This window comes from Panulirus ornatus, chromosome 10 (assembly GCF_036320965.1).
Source record: "Panulirus ornatus isolate Po-2019 chromosome 10, ASM3632096v1, whole genome shotgun sequence".
NCBI lineage: Eukaryota > Metazoa > Arthropoda > Malacostraca > Decapoda > Palinuridae > Panulirus > Panulirus ornatus.
The window spans coordinates 5810001-5829806 of record NC_092233.1 but is presented as its reverse complement, the minus strand read 5'-3'; the positions used below and the strand labels follow the sequence as shown (position 1 = coordinate 5829806).

Genomic DNA, 19806 nt, shown 5'->3' with positions numbered 1-19806 from the left:
TTTTAAATTTTCCAAAAGAAGGAACAGAGAAGGGGGCCATATGAGGATATTCCCTCAAAGGCCCAGTCCTCTGTTCTTAACGCTACCTCGCTAATGCGGGAAATGGCGAATAGTATGAAAAAAAAAAAAAGATTATTACTGCAATAGATGTTGATAGTTTTTTAACCCTTTCATTGTACCAGTCTTAACTTCCAGTGTACACTCTGTGTGCAGGATATTCTCAAGCATTCTAAAAATATATTTCTTTGAGTATTTTGTTGTGGTTAACTCAATCATGATTTTTCAGACATGATCATATACAACTTAACATGATAAAACACTGTTTATGTGTTCTACATATCATTTAACAGGGATATGTAGTGAGTTCTGGTATATTTGGAAGTGTTTTTTTCAAACAAACATGATTTGAAAAGGTTCTTGTTACTAATATATTTTATCTTGAAAGAGTGCTACATGATAACAGCAGTAGGAATGCCACTATAAGCATTAATGGATGTATATTTTGTCTTGAAATGGAGGCAGCCAATTCAATAATTTTTATTTATACGCCTCAGCTGCCATGAACAAAAAGTAAAATAGTGTTCAATACGGCCTAGCCATAGTGGATATATTAGTGAAGTGTTTTAGATATCTGGGAGTGGATCTGTCAGCGGATGGAACCATGGAAGCGGAAGTGGATCATAGGGTGGGGGAGGGGGCGAAAATTTTGGGAGCCTTGAAAAATGTGTGGAAGTCGAGAACATTATCTCGGAAAGCAAAAATGGGTATGTTTGAGGGAATAGTGGTTCCAACAATGTTGTATGGTTGCGAGGCGTGGGCTATGGATAGAGATGTGCGCAGGAGGATGGATGTGCTGGAAATGAGATGTTTGAGGACAATGTGTGGTGTGAGGTGGTTTGATCGAGTAAGTAACGTAAGGGTAAGAGAGATGTGTGGAAATAAAAAGAGCGTGGTTGAGAGAGCAGAAGAGGGTGTTTTGAAATGGTTTGGGCACATGGAGAGAATGAGTGAGGAGAGATTGACCAAGAGGATATATGTGTCGGAGGTGGAGGGAACGAGGAGAAGAGGGAGACCAAATTGGAGGTGGAAAGATGGAGTGAAAAAGATTTTGTGTGATCGGGGCCTGAACATGCAGGAGGGTGAAAGGAGGGCAAGAAATAGAGTGAATTGGAGTCATGTGGTATACAGGGGTTGACGTGCTGTCAGTGGATTGAAGCAAGGCATGTGAAGCGTCTGGGGTAAACCATGGAAAGCTGTGTAGGTATGTATATTTGCGTGTGTGGACGTGTGTATGTACATGTGTATGGGGGGGGGGGGGGGGTTGGGCCATTTCTTTCGTCTGTTTCCTTGCGCTACCTCGCAAACGCGGGAGACAGCGACAAAGTATAAAAAAAAAAAAAAAAAAAAAAAAAAATTAGTTAACAACTGGTTAAATCTGTTGCAAATGTAAAACTGTCTTCAGTAGTAAACTGTTGGTAATAGGAGAAAGATTACAGACAAACAGTTTAACTTATAAGTGAATGTACAACCTGATGATTAAACTGCTGAAAGGTTGTGTCCATTCCTATATGTAATGCAGGTACTGCTCACACATTTAGAAGGTTTTTATTCAATTTTCTTTTTTGATACAGATTAGCCAAAAGCATTCGGTTCTATCAAATTTCCCATCACTGTGAAAGTATGGTTCTTGAAACAATATAGAGTTGATAAAAGAAAGATGTCAGTGCTATTAGTCATTAGTTCTCAGAACAAGTTTGCCAAAAGGCAGGATTAGTTGGTAGCACTCACTTCAAGAGAATCATGAGGTACAAAGAATGAGTTATATGGGTTACATGTCATACGTGAGATTGAGAGATTGTTTGTGGACTAAGTGCCAGCAGTCAGTATATAGGTGAGGCAGAGGGAAAATGCAACAATCTAGGGGAAAGATATGAAACTTGAGAGCCATTGATTTTGAGGCTCACCACACAACATCAGTCACCTTACCATTACCTAGGCAGGTGATACTGATATTACCTCCCTGGTGAGTGTCTGCTTACCACCTGCTTCCTACTTGTAGTACTTCACAAAGACTCAGAATAATATAACAGTCAGTTCCTTTGTTCCCTTATTTATTAATTTCCCTTCTTTTTTTATCACTAAGTTAACAAGGTTGTGTGTGATTCATACAAAAATACTTCCAACACAATATGCTCGGCACTCAGTTCATGGTGATAGCGCTAGACTCCTTGCGCCCAAATCACTTCATAACTGACCCCCAACCCTGTTATAGAAATAAGCTTATCCCTGCTTTGTACTTAAGCTACCTGTACTCGCAGTCTCCCTCTCCCCTCACGTGACAAATACCACAACGACAAATCTTAAGTGAACCATAATTAGACTAATAGCACTAAGTGCCCTACTAAGCTAATGTCAGCTCATTTCACTATGTACATAAATTTCATGCTCCATTCCCTCTTGATGTCAGAGAGCTTGAAACAGTTTTGAGAGAGTAATAACTTTTGAGAAAATTGTAAAAATTGTAAAAAGTATTTCAATAATCAGCCAAAGGTATTCCAGAAGTATAAGTATTGCATTATAGATTAAGAATATCAAGGCAGGAGTGAATAAGATTTATGTGCTTGGAGCCTGAACATGCAGGAGGATGAAAGGCATGTACAGGTTGGAGTGGATTGGATCGATATGGTATACAAGGAGCATTATACTACTTATGGACTTAGCCAGGGCATATAAAGCAGCCAGGGAAAGCAGCAGAAAGAAATTGAAAATATGTTTATGTCAAGGAGGGCAAGGAATAGAGTGAATTGGAGCGATGTGGTATACCGGGGTTGATGTGCTGTCAGTGGATTGAATCAGGGCATGTGAAGCGTCTGGGGTAAACCATGGAAAGCTGTGTAGGTATGTATATTTGCGTGTGTGGACGTATGTATATACATGTGTATGGGGGTGGGTTGGGCCATTTCTTTCATCTGTTTCCTTGCGCTACCTCACAAACGCGGGAGACAGCGACAAAGCAAAAAAAAAGAAAAAAAAAAAGAACAACAATTATGTGAATCCTATGCACTGTTTGTGTAGTGCATAAGTTGTATTGTTTTTCATCATATTTTTATTGTTACATAGTAGTTGAGGTGTATTTTTTAATTCTATAGATGTTAGTTCGCAAAAGTATTGGACTTTCATTTATTTGGTTGCTCCAGCCACACTGGAGATATATCCAGTTCTTCCTTGGTTATGGTTAAATCATACAAACTTATTCTGGAAAGTTTTAGACCAACTTTGATTTTGCTTTTATAGCATTACCATACAGTTATGACAGGCCAAAAATTTGATAGAATCAGGTAAAGAACCTGTGTTAAACACACAATTTTTATTGTAATGGAGGTAATCAAACAAGTTGCATTTTTTTAGATCTTGCCGTGTCAGTCATCTTTAGCAGCAAAGTCTCTGTTGGACTACAGTAAAGGTTGTCGACATGCACACCATAGAGATGGGCATTTATTAACTCTTAGCATGGTTTTGAGGATATGTATGTATGTATTTTAGAATACAGTAATGTATTTTCTGAGTTTAGCATTACAGATCTTTTTCATCAAGATTATTTCAGCCTATCATCACAATTTAACAGCATTATAGGAGATAATGCTAGCTCATCATGAAGATTTGTTGATAGATTTAGAAGGGGGTAGGTGTGAAACAGAGCAGTTAATTTTTCCTGCGAGCAGGTTTTGTGTATGGAGAAAAATCATGGATGGTTCTCATTCAAAAATTCACTTGGCTCCGAGGTAAGCTAGGTTCTAGCCTTAGGAAGGAAGACCTTGGAAACTTTTTAAGTTCCACCTCTTCAGAGGTTCTCGGCATCAGTCCTCTGAGGATGGACTTAGGGGAAAGTCGTCAATAGCTTCATGCAAGATACCACAGTTGGAATCTTTATGATCTTTGCAAGCTAGCTAGCTATCCAGAACAACAGCAAAGTTTTCTTTGGTTTGCTTACTGTTTGCTAAGATAATGATGATGAGAAGATATCAACTTGTTGTTTGGGCATTTAACTCAACATGGGGGAAAAAATGAGAATTTTCTCCCACCATGTAAAACAAGAAAAAGCATGCTTGTGCTTATGTAACAGGCATATATCTGCTTGCAAGAGGGGAGATATAAACTTGTCCTAGAGATAGCTGATCTGTGGTCTTACCTGCGCTACCAACTTTCATTGGCCACTGCTTGTCTGGTGGTATTAGAGAGAGGAAAAAAAAGTACTCTACTTACTTTGGCCTTTCTAGTTCAGGGTGTTGTCATCCTATTATTTGAAACCTGCGGAGAACTTTCCTCTTTATGGGATGTGCTACATTCTGGCAAAATTATAAGCCATAGAATGGCTTTTTAGTTGAGCAACTCTTTTCAGAGAAAAAAAACTTGTAGAAAGAAACGATTTTGGAGCTTCGTGAAACCCCAGAGTGGTCGTATGTCTAGAATTTTGTGGTCTTGTGTACTTGTACAGGCACACTGGATGGCAGTTGGGTTTAGCATTCTTCAGAGGGTTAAATAGGAGCTGGCACTAGGTCAGTCAGTTGCTGCCATGTCAAAAAAAAAATGAAGAAAAGAGTATTCCTTTGGCTATACCCCTTTTACCTCACTTTTAGGCTGTGATCAAGGGAGCTGTCTTCTGGTTGGTAGCAGGACAACTGTGCAGTGGGGACTGGACGAAGGTTTATGCTTCTCTCTTCCCTTGTGAACATAAGTATGATATAAAACTGAACCCTAGCTTCCCTGAGGGAAGGGATTTACTAGCCTCTTTCCAATTGATATTGTATGGTGGTTGGACTGGTCATGGACTATAGGAACTTTAACCTTCGAGGGGATTGATTGGCTTACGTTTCGGAATTACTTATAGCATTAACAGAGCCTGTAAATTGATATGCATGTGATATCTACATTATAAGTGTCTGTATAAAGTCTGGTAAGCCTGAGGGTGTTTTTTGAATATCATCCTGAAGCCTAAAGTGAATCAATAGAAAGTAAAAGTAAATTCACAGCAAGTCTAGTAATGACTGCCAATCCTGCCTTGTTTAACATACTTTAAAACATGATTGTATAAAATAGATTGAATTTGCAGTTAAATATCCTAAATAAAACATACATCCAAAACACACTAAACAGTTCTGATCTAAATGAAATAAAATTTATCTGATAATACAATAACTCTGGCCACCTCCTTATGTTATCTACACCAGGTTTGTTCCTCTGTAGCAGAAGGATGGATTCTGATAGAAGATTGTGTAAGCTGACCTGACAGAAGATAAGCCTCTGGCTAGCACAGAAAATTACTTTGGAGGCCGACGTTGAGTGGTCACTGCCTGTGACTCGATAAAGGTAATCAGGTTGTTAAGTCAAATAGCGATGATTACGACACTATTGATCATCCGCTGACTTTTGAGAGTGAAATATTCTCCTTGTTCATTGAAGGAGTCAAGTTGTTATTATGTCTGGTATGATGACAAGGCCAAAGTGAGTCTAGTCGGAAATTAAATCATTTGGATTCTGCAAGGAAAACATCGTAATTACGAAGCCTAGTCAAGGTAATGAAGTACTCTTTGATAGGGATGATTATGTGAAAATTAACAATGCTGAAAATACTACAGGATAGAACTAAATTTGAAAACATAACATGATACACTTTCGGCATCATGAAATATGAAGGCAGAAGTGAGAGAGCTTTCAGGTATGTAAAAGCGAATGATTTTCTTAATGATGAAACGTATTCAAAGTTATATGCAACTAGTTCCTGAACCGTCATTATGTACTTTTTGTGTTTGGAGTTTATGGAAGATTGGACCTGAGCCCTGTACTTTCTGAAATAGGCACCTGTATCTCCAGTCTGACTATATTCTTATCAATCATTTCATCAGTAATTACTCCACAGTTTACATCAAAGGATTCATTCTCATGTGTTTTACATAATTTGATATTTAGTAGTTTTGCTATGGTTACCGGAGACGTAAATATTTGCTTACATATTTTCCACTCGAGATCATCATCAGTATTTGAGCTAACAACTTGTTCAACAATACAAACATGGTTTATGGGCTGAATAAGTCTCAATATAAGGAACTATTGTCTTTGTCTTCGTTGTGTTTAATGGCTCTGCATATAAGCAAATATACGGTGTTACGATGAGTTCCCCACCAGATACACCATTAGTTAATAATACATGTTAATGTCACCATGAAGATTTGGAAGGCAGTGTTGCATCATATCTTTGTCCGTAGTTTAATAGACGATATGTAGACAGAATACTTTTTTTTTTCTTTTCAAATCTTCTGATGACACTCTTTCATCTTTAATTTCTGTGTATTTTCAACATATTTGAGTTTACTAAAGAGGTGAAGAAATATAAAAACCCCTCCCTACCTTCACATCATTATAAGTAGACATGGTAACTCCTCCACGACTACCGTACAATGCAAACCATCATTGATTTTTCTTTGCTCGAAATTTATGTCTTTTGTCCCTATCTAGTATAGTGGTAACCATAGCCATATGAGTAGGGTATATAAATACTTCGATTATTTCAAATTCTGTTCTGAAATCGAATCATTGAAAAAAAAATGTGTGTAAACGGCTTTCCTTTAAATTTTATTGATACGTAAAATGGTAAACATTAAACTGAAATTAGTGATCTTCAGTGAAATCACCAATTAAACGTATGTATGTGATATAGTCCCCCAATTAAACGTATGTAACATAGTTTCCAACCCTGGTCACTGGAAAGGGTGGTTCTACATTCCGTAAGAAAGTTAATACTTTATCACATGAGTTTTATCCACTGGTTAACGTTACAATAGTCTTTAGAGCAAGCAATACAACCCAGTCACATGGCAAAGCCAAGCATGTTAATCCCTGCCACCGCCTATAGCGAACAGTAGAAACGAACTGCCTAACTACCGAACAGCCTTTGAGCAGTTCACGATGATGGCTAACCCAATGAAAAGCAGCCTCGCTTCCCTGTGCTGACCAGTACCTTGTTCACCAGTGAGCCATCAAGACCCCAGTCAACCCCTCTGTACAGAAACATACAGACACACTCGGTGTAAGTTGTGTTGAGGTGTGAATATATGTTGTAGTGTTGATATATTCAGTTCTCCATTGGAGGATTTTGAGATTTTGATCTTGATTTAGATAGTAATGCCTCTGTTTATATACGTCACGTGTTGATGTATTTTAAGGAAGATGTTGGACTGTCGTTCATTTTTTTTTTTATTTATTAATCTATATGTTTTGTAAGGACGTCCATAATGTCGATATTACATGTCTAGCATCGTTTCTTTATGGGCTCTGATGATAGTATGAGCAATACAAAAACGTAAACAAATTTAATCGAAGATTCTTTCCGAAACACACACACACACACACACGCACACACACACACCTTGAACTGGGAATTATACAGGATTTTGTGAGAAAACTCTTATTTTTCCCAACTGGCGAGCACATATTGCATCCCTGCAGACCCGGACTACCTTCTGTTGTGCTGGCATGTTGGCCTGGCGACGCAGTCAGAGTTTTATGAGTAAAATCGCCCGCCCTAAATCGCGACAGTCGGATAAATCGTCCACATTCAGGGAATGTCGCCCCTTTTTTCCTGTGATTAGAATCCCAGAAGATGTTTCAAAAATGTTTGTGTTCTAGAGGATCAGTCGTCTAAAGCGTTCCTGTTTAGGAATATATATATATATATATATATATATATATATATATATATATATATATATATATATATATATATATATATATATATAATCATTATGAAACTCCTGCCCATTCAGGAAGCTGGCCACGTCCACCAGGCGTGACCATATTTAATGAGTTGTAGTGATGTGCTGGGCATCTGAGCAGTAATTGCTCACTGTCTTCATGGTAGTTGCCTCGTGGACAGGAAGGCTCGTGGGATGTCCAGAATCAGTGTTTGTGGTTATGTAGGAACTGGGTGATGCCCTGAGCGTAGACGGGAAAAAAAAGCATGACTCAGTGTTTGTCTTGGGAGTGTGGAGGTGTCAGATGGATGTATGTGGTGTGGGTGAGGGTGGGAATTGAAGACCGAGTTAGGTAGGAGTGCGCCTGTATATTATTGCTTCTCGGGTCATTTCAGCAGGTACGTATTTTATTTCCTCTTGTCAGTATTACCTTTGCTGAAGTATGAGGCAGGTGTAAGTTTTTTCTTTACCTTTTGAGGATGAATGGTCACTTATGGGATGGTTTTCTGTTAAGGTTGTCTATGTGCTTTGTTTCATTGTGAAGGCAAATTTATGGTTGTTAATACGCCAGTGAATGTCGTGAGCGCTGTATTTGTATGGCATATAGTGTTCTCCCTCGATGTGGTTTGTAGTTCTGTTTTAATTTGCTCTTGAGTAGCGTTATTACACCCCTTCTACATGTAATTAGGCCGTAAAGGAGAAGTCACCTTTGGTGGAGTTGTACCATCGTCTGGGGATTTGGGGTAATTTTCGTCGAAGAACTTCTCGCTCCAAAGGAACACATTCATTCCCTTTTCCTGATTGTAGCACAGCCTTGACACGTAGGAGGGGGACTGGGCTCCCAGGATTATATAACAAGTATGAAAATATATGTGTGGTTACGTTGGTCGTTATGAACCACCTGTGTTGTCGTTGATTCTCATTTTCTGATGGCCGGGTCATTACTGTTGATGGTTTGACAGGTTGAATGGTTCGAGCTTGTGTGTTGTTTGCTTGTTTAGCTGTTGAACGATGTTGGATGCACGTTGGGGTAACTTGTGTTTGATGTTGGTTGACTCTAACTACTGTAACGTTTGAGGTGATTTGGTAGTTAGTGCTGGGGTGTTGAATGATGGTGTAGTTTGTACTGGGGTGTTGAATGGTGGGGTGGTTATTGTTGGCGTGTTGAATGGTGGGGTAGATAGTGCTGGGGTGTTGAATGGTGGGGTGGTTAGTGCTGGGGGTGTTGAATGGTGGTGTAGTTAGTACTGGGGTGTTGAATGGTGGGGTAGATAGTGCTGGGGTGTTGAATGGTGGTGTAGTTAGTACTGGGGTGTTGAATGGTGGGGTGGTTAGTGCTGGGGGCGTTGAATGGTGGTGTAGTTAGTACTGGGGTGTTGAATGGTGGGGTAGATAGTGCTGGGGTGTTGAATGGTGGGATGGTTAGTGCTGGGGGTGTTGAATGGTGGTGTAGTTAGTACTGGGGTGTTGAATGGTGGGGTAGTTAGTGCTGGGGTGTTGTACTGTGGGATGTAGTGATGTAGTCAGGACCTAGTGTTTTGGCTGTGTGGGAGGGGTGTTATGGATAGAGGCGCGTGAGCAGGAGGAGGAGGAGGAGGTGGGGCTGACTTGGTCCCCCTCGTCCGTGGAGGAAGGAGGGAGGGAGGGAGCAGTCGTCAGTTGGCTGGCGAGTGCCGCCGTGTGTGGAACGTTGTCCCTCGGAGCTTCAGACCCGCAGTGTGGTGAGTGGGTCGCCTCCCTGGGACGCTGCATTCTAAAGAGATCCCATCCCTCCACCCACACGGGAGTAGGTCACGGGTCTCACTCTTCGTCCCTTGACCCTCGGCGGCGACAGAACCATCACGATGGACAACCTGTAGACATGTCGTTCAGTCGTTACGAAGGCGGGAAGGATCATGTGAGGGATACGAGGAGGAGGGAGAGGGGGACGTGTTACAACTCTCATTTTCCTCCTTAGGAGGAGGAGGAGGAGGTGTGGTGGTGACCCGTTATTCGTCTGTGAGTTTCCTAGATGAGGAAGTGAAGGATTTGAAATGCTGTTCTGGAAATATGATGATGAGAACCATTATATTGTTGTTTATTGTGTTTTTTTCTTGCGAAAGATACGAGATATTGTTTTCGTACGTAACGTAACGAAGGGACAGAAGGGAACTACGAAGAAATGAAGAGAGAAAGCGATAGCGATGTGTTTACCTTTCCTCTGTGTGTGTGTGTGGCTACCTATTTATAATTGCCTATTTGTATTGTTTGGGGAGGGGTACTCTACACTCTTGGGGTGGATCTTCTCCCCTACCATCTCATGACATTTTCTATATTGTCAAAAAACTTCTTATAACTTTTGAGGGACCAGTCGCTGATTCACAACTTTCTTTATTTCATTCATTCACTACCTCGTACTACAATTTACGATCACAACTTTCCTAACAAGGTTCTTGTTTGATATCACGTTACGTTCTCTGGGTGTTCCATCCTTCCATTTTTCGAAGCACTACGCACACAGTCTTGGGTCATCAAGGTGATTTACGATCATAAAGACTGTGATCAGGTCACTCCTGACTCTTTTTTTTTTTTCTCCTTTACGATGGACAAATGCAGAGCCTCTAATTTTCCCCAGTAAGTCTATATGTGTGTGTGTGTGTGTGTGTGTGTCCATGATCACCCTTACATGGCCTGTGTTCTGAGGTGTGCCTGGCCCACAAGCCTCTTCGTATATACGTGTTGTGGATCCTTACACACTCCACTTGAGACAAACGTCTGTTTCTTGCGTTTTAAATTCGTCTCGCACAGGAACACGTAAATGTATTGATGAATTAGAATGGACACGAAAAAAAATGTGCATATTACCATAAGCTGGGTTTTTTTGTCTTTTTTTTTTATTCTAAAACTTAGGAATGATAATAATGAGTGGCTATTTTGAGGTATATTTTCGAAGATTTCTACTTGATCTTAGAATTAGATCGTCCATCTATTCAATACAAGATCAGATCAGACTATAAGGATTCCATTGCATTTATGAATTTAGACTAACATGCTGAACTGTATCATGTCGTCTGCCTGTGTGTTGAAAAACCATTCCTCTTATGATCTGCCTCAGCGATCAGAACGGGGAATTGAGTACTGTTTACGTCTTAGTGAATATGCGTCGTCGACTCTTCTTCATCATTGGCTTCGATGCCTCGACCCGAAATATGGTCATACATTCCCAGGTGTATTAATTAAAGACAATACAAACGTAGATCAAAGTCGAGTAAGATCGAGGAAGCAGTAATTCATTATACATTTTCTGGTGTCTGTCATGAACTTTAGTTCTGAAACGTATTGCTGTATATATATATATATATATATATATATATATATATATATATATATATATATATATATATATATATATGTGTGTGTGTGTGTGTGTGTGTGTGTGTGTGTGTGTGTGTGTGAGTGGGTTAGGCCATTCTTTCGTCTGTTTCCTTGCGCTACCTCGCTAACGCGGGAGACAGCAACAGAGTATAATTAAAAGAAAAAAAAAAATAGAAATATATATATATATATATATATATATATATATATATATATATATATATATATATATATATATATATATATATATATATGCACCTGCATGTCGTGTATCTTGCATTTCCTATAATTCCCTTTATTAATCCTCTTGAATACCTGATGTAAACAGTGTGTATATGTGTACCTCTCTCTCTCTCTCTCTCTCTCTCTCTCTCTCTCTCTCTCTCTCTCTCTCTCTGTACACCACGACAATTACTCCAGTTTCCCCACAAGTTGGAAAAAAATGGAATGTTGTAGGGAAAAAAATGTAGAGGGCGAGTTAATTGAATGACTGTTACCACTGTAGTGATGTCACACACAGGCTGAGGTTGATGATGTGCCTCGCGTGACGAGGCGTTACGTAACGCCTCGTAGTTAGTAGTGTACTGGCGTAACGCTTGTGTTACGTAACACTTGGGTGTGTGACGCTTGTGTTACGTAACACATGGAGGTGTGACCCTTGTGTTACCTAACAATTGGCAGTGTGACGCTTGTGTTACGTAACACTTGGAGTTGTGACGCTTGTGTTACGCAACACTTGGAGATGTGACGCTTGTATTACGTAACACTTGGTGGTGTGACGCTTGTATTACGTAACACTTGAAGGTGTGACGCTTGTGTTACGTAGCACTTGGAGTTGTAACGCTTGTGTTACGCAACACTTGGAGATGTGACGATTGTGTTACGTACCACTTGGAGGTGTAGCGTATGCGTTACACAACAGCTGGAGGTGTAAGGGCGGTTGTGTTACACAACAGTTGGAGATGTAACACTTATGTTACACAACAGTTAGAGGTGTAACACTTGCGTTACACAAGAGCTGGAGATGTACTGACGTTACGCTGTGTTACACAACAGATGGAGGTACATCGATGTAACGCCTTTGTTACACAACATGTAGGGGGAGTGTGTAGTACTCATGTAACACTTGTGTTACATAACAGCTGGAAGCTAACTAACCGCGTTAACACAACACCTGGAAAGAAAAAAAAAAGTGAATGAAAGAAAATTACAACACTTTTACATTAAGAGTTACGTGAAGGCAGCGAAATGAATGAAGGAATGAATGAACTGTTTTTTGTTTTTCATTTTTCATTATTCAGTCACGTCAGAAGGAATGAATGAACTGTTTTTTTCTTCTTTTCATTTTTCATTATTCAGTCGCGTCAGAAGGAATGAATGAACTGTTTTTTCATTTTTTTCATTTTTCATTATTCAGTCACGTCAGCAGTTTACCGTCCTGTCTTCAAGCTTGAAAAGGGGAAATTACATGACTGATCCAACTTGGGTTGCTGTCTCGTCTTCTGTTTTACTTGTCTTAATTCAAGCGCAGAATTTTTCTGATACATTTACGGGTATATTCTATGACTATTTCTAACAATCTATATTCATTGACACTCTCGATTAATGTGATTAAGCCTTAGTTTCATGAACTAAATCTTCGGTGATTATATTTCTGTTGATCTGTCGATTATTAATCCCATGATCAGTGATTATTAATCCCATGATCAGTGATTATTAATCCCATGATCAGTGATTATTAATCCCATGATCAGTGATTATTAATCCCATGATCAGTGATTATTAATCTGTATTTGGCGTCTGTTTTTGCTGATCTTCTATGGTCGTTATTTCAGTTAATCTGTGTTGATCACTTGCCATGGTGTGTTGATCACTTGCCATGGTGTGTTGATCACTTGCCATGGTGTGTTTGCGGTTTTTTACATTGTTTGTCGTTGCTTACTTTACCACATCAGAAGTTTGCTTTACTACCGTAAGACTCGGTTTTACCATAGTCAAGTCTCTGCTATAGTAAGGGTTCAGTGTAGTAAGGGGTCAGTGTAGTAAGAGGTCAGTGTAGTAAGGGGTCAGTGTAGTAAAGGGTCATTGTAGAAAGGCTTACTTTATTACGGGTCTGATAAGAATTTTATAAGATGGTTCTCTTTACTCTAGTCTCTTCTTTATTACAGCAAGATTTTGCCTTTACTACTCTAAGGTTAATTTTCCCTTGGTAGGCAATACTTTACAGTAATAAAGCTGTACTTTATTTGACTTACATTCTACTATAATGTGCTTCTTTACTATAGAAAGCTGTCTTTACTATGTACTCTTCTATATTACTAAAGCAGAGCTGTTCTTTATTAGAACGTGATCTTCTCCACTGTAGTAAGGGTTTATTTTATCATATTTTGGTTTTCTTTATTTGGGTCAGGCATGCCTTACTGTAAGGCTTGCCTTCAGGTATAATAAGGTTCATTTTACTATATTTAGGGCTACATTTTGCTATAGCAAGGCTCACTTTACGATAAGTCTATGCAAGACTATAGGAAGGCGCCACTAGGACTTATTGTATAGCAAACATTTCCTTTATTATAGGAAGGCTTATATAATAATAAGTCTCTGTTTTACTTTAGTAAGCCTCTACTTTACGATGATAAAGCTTTACTTTACTGTAACAAACTTTACTTCAGTAAGGCTTGTTTGACAAGCGTATGTGCTGTTCTGTACGAGGAGACATTTACTTTATTATGTTTGCATTACCTACTTCTAAGTGATGGGTTTCTCTTGCATACAATGACCCTCAATCTACCATTGCCATGGCTACCCTATATCGTAGGAGTTCCAATCTCTCATGCTCAAGGGGAGGGAGAACAAGTGCTGTGTTAGATCCGTTTTCTGTGATGTTTCCCATCGAGTGTTTTGGGTGTGTGCAGGTTATCCAGGCATTCGTAATGAAGGCTCTTTAGTCCCCATCATGGAAGCGAGTGGAGTGATGTAGTTTGATTTCAGCTGGTACAGGGGGATGGAATATGTGTGTGTGTGTGCGTGTGTGTGTGTGTGTGTGTGTGTGTGTGTGAGAGAGAGAGAGAGAGAGAGAGAGAGAGAGAGAGAGAGAGAGAGAGAGAGAGAGAGAGACATTAATGCCACATCTGTGATCAGAGAGTAGGTGTGGTGGCAGTAAGTTTGTTGCCAACATGTGTGGTGTCAGCAGATGTGTGTGTGTGTGGCGGGGGGGTCACTAGGTATAGTGTTAGAAGTTGTGGTGTCAGCGGCTGTGGTGTCACTAGGTCAGTGGTGTCAGCAGCAGTGGCATCGGTAAGTATGGGGTGCCAACAGGTGTGGTGTCAGAAGGTATGAGGCGTCAGCATGTGTGATGCCAACAGATGTGGTGTGTCAGCACTTGTGGGGTCAGCAGTTTGTACCACAAATGACAGATTAAGTAACTCTTCCGTCTCCTAAGTCTCTCTCTCTCTCTCCCACTTAGTTCCCTTCAGCTGATTCCATGCGAGGTAATATAGGGATCGACACCTTATTTCACTGTGTCATCTTATGCATTTACTTTGGAATTTGTCCAGGTCCCCTTGTAAGTTGATGCAATCCTCATCATACTTTTTTTTGTGACCTCGGCACCATCCGCATACATATTCAGGTATGGCTTCAGTTCTCATAGCAAGTCATTGACTTAGATCTAGAAGAGCAATGGTCCAAGGATCGAGCCCTACAGCACACCAGATGTGAGCCCCATCTCCTATCGGGAAGACTCATCTGGCATGCGTCCTTCGTTCCTTTCCACTGAAGTCATATTCTGTCAATCGACGAAGTCTTCTCCATTATTTCCCGCTGGAAGATCCGGCTTCTTCGCTAACTTCATAAGCAGCACCGTGTCAAAGGTTTCTGGCAGTCCGGATGCACACGCGAGTCAATCTAACTTTCTCTTTTTGTCTCTGGTGGAGCTCACTCTCTCGTAGAAGTTTAAGAGGGTTCTTGCGCTTTGGAAGTATTTCCTCCCTCGCGGGGAAGTCGTCTATTTTGCTTTCTATGTATCTTTTCCAATAGACCAGGGTCGCCAGAGAGACGCGCGCGCGCGCGCGCGTGTGTGTGTGTGTGTGTATGTGTGTGTGATGTACGCTAAGTCAGGTCACCACTCCAGTCAGGTCCCCACACTCGGAGGACCATTCCTACCCTCAGGGGTGAGCCAGAGGTGGTTCTCTGTCCAGCCACAACAACAGGAAGTGCAGACCACATGCAAGTGTCTCTTTTTTACTCTGGTGGAAAACTTCGGTAACGAACCACCGACCTCACACTTATACTTAACTGAATAACGTCCAACTTATAAGTTACTGAACTGGATATTACTTGTACCTACTTATTTTCCTATAGAATGAGGTCCCATTTGTAAGTTATCAGTGATTTTCTACTGATACTTTATTGGACGATTGATTTCCTGCTATGTGTAACTCAGTGGATGAGTGAGTCCTACTTATACTTTACTGAATGAGTGAGGCCTTACAGTGAGTGAACGAGTGAGCTTCTGTTCATACTTTTACTGAGTGGATAAAGTACCTACTTATACTTTACTGAGCGAATGATGTCCTCCTGATTATTACTTGAAAAGTGAAAACTCAACTTGTACTTTACTGAACGAGTGTGATCCTACTTACACTTTTCCGCTGTGGTTGAGGAAATTAAGGTAATACCTTCGAAGGGAAGATGGGGCATGTCGTACAGGTGTTGACCTCCTGAAGCTGCAAGGATGGTTGATATTCGGAGGTCTTTGGGGGGGGGGGGGTCTTCGAGGACCGTCCCTCTGAGTCACTGTGGGGGAGGTCATGCAAAGACCCTCAGGTCTTCAAACACTGTTCCACTGAGGCACTCGCGGGACAGGAAATTTAAAGACTCTCACTCAGGTCTTCAAACACTGTTCCACTGAGGAATTCTGGGAGAGGTCATTTGAAAGCCCTCAGACCTCGAGCACCTTCCCATTGAAACACTTACGGGCCAGGTCATTTGAAGGCCATCAGGTTTTCAAAGAAAACCGTCTCACGAAGGCACTCTGGGATAGACCATCTGAGGGGGACACCATTACTATCCTGTAAATGATGTTTTGGTATGAGGGGGTAGGGAATGATTCACGTGGATGGCACCCAGTCCTATGTACTTGACATTAGTGTTTGTCCTTCTGACGCTGAAATGAAACTGTTGATGATTCGTATCTAACTAACGTGTGAGTGATGATGTCAATTTCTCTTTCCAGATGATACTTGACTGGTCGAAGGGAAACAGAAGTTGACAGTGCAGTGAACCAAGACCGTGAACCAATCCTCGTGACGTATTCAGACATGTAACATATTTGTGATATGGAATCGCCCACTTTAACTGAATAGCTTGGGTTCATAGATATAAGTGAATTAAAGTGCATTATGATGTTCTCTTTGAAAAGGATGTGATATTCAGACACACGTAATTGAGTAATGGTTCATAACCCAGAAAATACAGGTAGTGTTCATGAGAGGAAGGAATGCGTCTTGTTGTCCAAGTGGAACATAAGAGGTGGGGAATATCCTCTAGGTGTGTCTAGCCTTACAGAGGGAGGTGGGGCTTCAGACTCACTGGTTAGCAACGAGTGAATCTTAGATGTTACTACCACAAGTGTTCGTGTTGCGTGTGTGTGTGTGTGTTCCTATGGTTGTCAGAAGAAGCTGTTGGCCTGGACGAGCAGAGACTGCAGGGAAGAGCAGTTAGCAGCGCTGCTGTTCTCATGACTACGCCAACAACAGGAAGACACTGAAGTACTGCACCTTCCCAGCAGTGAACTGAAAAGCTGTTGGAGCAGTGAAACCAGTTCTCCTTGTTCACCTTCACCGTAATCTCTTTTTCCCCGCTCCATCTCTACTCTTGACCTGTTATTCCTCCCTCCTGCTTCCTCCATCATTTTGCCATCTTGTTGTTCTCCCTTCTCCTCCCTCTCCCAGACGGATGGGCTGGTGGCACCCCATAATGTCTTTCTTAGAACCCAATTTTGGACGTCTGCAAATTACTTAGACTCCTTCTTGAGTGTGCCAACATGTTCTTTGAGTCTTAGGCATGACATTACTTGTCCCTCTCTAATTTCTTAGGCAAATCTATTATATTTTTTCCTTGTAGTGGTCGACTGTTGTCTATCTGTGGTACCTGATCTCTTTCCCATGTGTAGTTTCTTTTGAGTCGATGATTGTCACTTCCTCATGCTTTCGTCTGCCATTATTGTCACTTCTTATCCTGTATGATTTTGTTCGTTAATAGATAAGTCTGTCCAGTTATATCTTCCTTCTTGTATAGACACTGGATGATAGATTATATATGTGTAGGACCCCTTACACAAACCACTTGGTGGCAATGACTTATCTTGTGTCTGAGAGAAATTTTCTCTGTCGAACCTTTCTTCATCTTCGTTCTCTGTGAATTACTTCCAGTCATCTCTGGCTTTAAGGGTGATTCTAGGGATTCCATAAGGTCTATTGTTGACTGTCTGTTATCTCTTGAAGTGTTAGGCTCGTTTCTAACCCCTTTAACTGTCCTTTTATGCTAGTCTAAGAGGGGAGACGCGTTTACACTCGCCTGTAATCTTGTCTGACTTGTTACAGGACGTGTTCACACTCGTATGTTGTCTTGATTGTCATCTAGTCACACTCACACTTACCTGTATCCTCACCTGCTATCTTCCAGTACACAGACTCACTCGTGCCCTCACCTGCCATCTTCCAGTACACAGACTCACTCGTGCCCTCACCTGCTATCTTCCAGGACACATACTCGCTCCTATATCCACTCGCCTGGGACTTCTGACTGTTTTTTTTCAGTTTTTTCTTTTCTCTTTTTCTATTGCCTCACCTCAATGTGGCTCTCCGTCACCTCAAGAACGTAAAGTAAAAACCCTATACCTTTATACACCTCTCTCTCTCTCTCTCTCTCTCTCTCTCTCTCTCTCTCTCTCTCTCTCTCTCTCTCTCTCTCTCTCTCTCTCTCTCTCTCTCTCACTGCTCACTGCTGGAGGAGCCGCTGGAGGAGGCCCTGCCGGCGAGGCCCTTCTAGCACCATGTCCCTGAAGTTTCACGTAAGGCACTTCAGCCGCGTCCACCAACGTGGAGACAAAGTGGCCAAAGTCACTTTCAGAGGTGAGTTCAGCAGTGTGTGTGTGTGTGTGTGTGTGTGTGTGTGTGTGTGTGTGTGTGTCTGTGTGTGTGTGTGTCTTTCTCCTGTTGTGATTTATTGTGATCAATATATACAAACTGTATCACGTGTTGTTAAAGATAAGATATTCACTTTGCGGTACATCACGAGTGTAAGAGATTTTCATTGCAGTTTCTTTTCTTTTTTTGGCCAAAGTGATTTGGAAATATAAGAGACGAATCCTCCGTTATGATCCGATGAATATAATTTACTAGAAAATGTAAAAAGAGGAAGAGAAAAAAATGTATATATTGGCCTGCCATCAAATTCTAATACGACCGGAAAAATCATAGAGCGCTATGTATACCCCGGTTCATGGATTGGAATGAGGTCCAAACACCCGTGTAATTGGAAACCTCCCAAACAGCGAGTTAGTTCCTGTGAATTGGAAAAATTTAAATCGGTTGCATATTTACAACAAGATTTTAGAAATTGTCATGCAAGCCACGTATGGTCCAAGAAGTCTCATTTAAAAACTATAAATGATGTGTTTAAATTGAAAGTTTATTGCTGGTTACATATTGATATTGTCATTAACTATCAAAGAGTTTTTGATTTTTATGAAAAATTATAAAATTCTTTTTGAAGATAATGACATCGTAAATGATTTAATGGAGCCTGTTAAAATATAGAAATACTACTACCTGGTTTATATTTTTTTTGAGAAACGTTTCGATGTTTTAAAGATATTGATTTCATTTATATATATATATATATATATATATATATATATATATATATATATATATATATATATATATATATATATATATATATATTATCCCTGGGGATAGGGGATTAAGAATACTTCCCACGTATTCCCTGCGTGTCGTAGAAGGCGACTAAAAGGGGAGGGAGCGGGGGGCTGGAAATCCTCCCCTCTCGTTTTTTTTTTTAATTTTCCAAAAGAAGGAACAGAGGGGGCCAAGTGAGGATATTCCAAAAAAGGCCCAGTCCTCTGTTCTTAACGCTACCTCGCCAACGCGGGAAATGGCAAATAGTTTAAAAGAAAGAAAAAGATATATATATATATATATATATATATATATATATATATATATATATATATATATATATATATATATATATATATAGAGAGAGAGAGAGAGAGAGAGAGAGAGAGAGAGTGAAAGCACGTTGGCCCATGTTTACCACTTCGCTCAAAATCACTCTATCCCGTGCACGCCTTACATCTTCCTGCATGTTCAGGCCTGGTACACTCGAAGCATCTTTCATTCCAGCCATTCATCTCTTATCCGGTCTTCCCCTCCTCCTCGTCCTCTCCACTTGTGAACCTTATACCCCGGCCTATCCCCTCTTAAGTGTTCAGTCTTACCACACCTCTTCAGCTCCCTCAACCATGCTCTTTTTACCACCACACTTCTCTCTCACCCTATCGTTTATTACTTGACCAATCCTCACCACACGACATAACGTTCTTTATCTAGTGTATGGCACACGCCTCGCATCCATACAACACCGTCAGGTCCACTATATCATCAAACATACCCATTTT

General features: G+C 40.6%; 1 protein-coding gene across 1 annotated transcript in view; it reads left to right on the top strand.

The window, feature by feature from the left end:
- The first annotated feature begins 9347 nt into the window (after positions 1-9347).
- Positions 9348-19806, top strand: part of LOC139750745 (otoferlin-like) — a 425902-nt gene continuing 415443 nt past the window's right edge. Inside the window, 2 exon segments of the mRNA XM_071665450.1 lie at positions 9348-9469; positions 16336-18235. Coding sequence (XP_071521551.1) covers positions 18157-18235 — 79 coding nt within the window. The 5' untranslated portion in view covers positions 9348-9469; positions 16336-18156.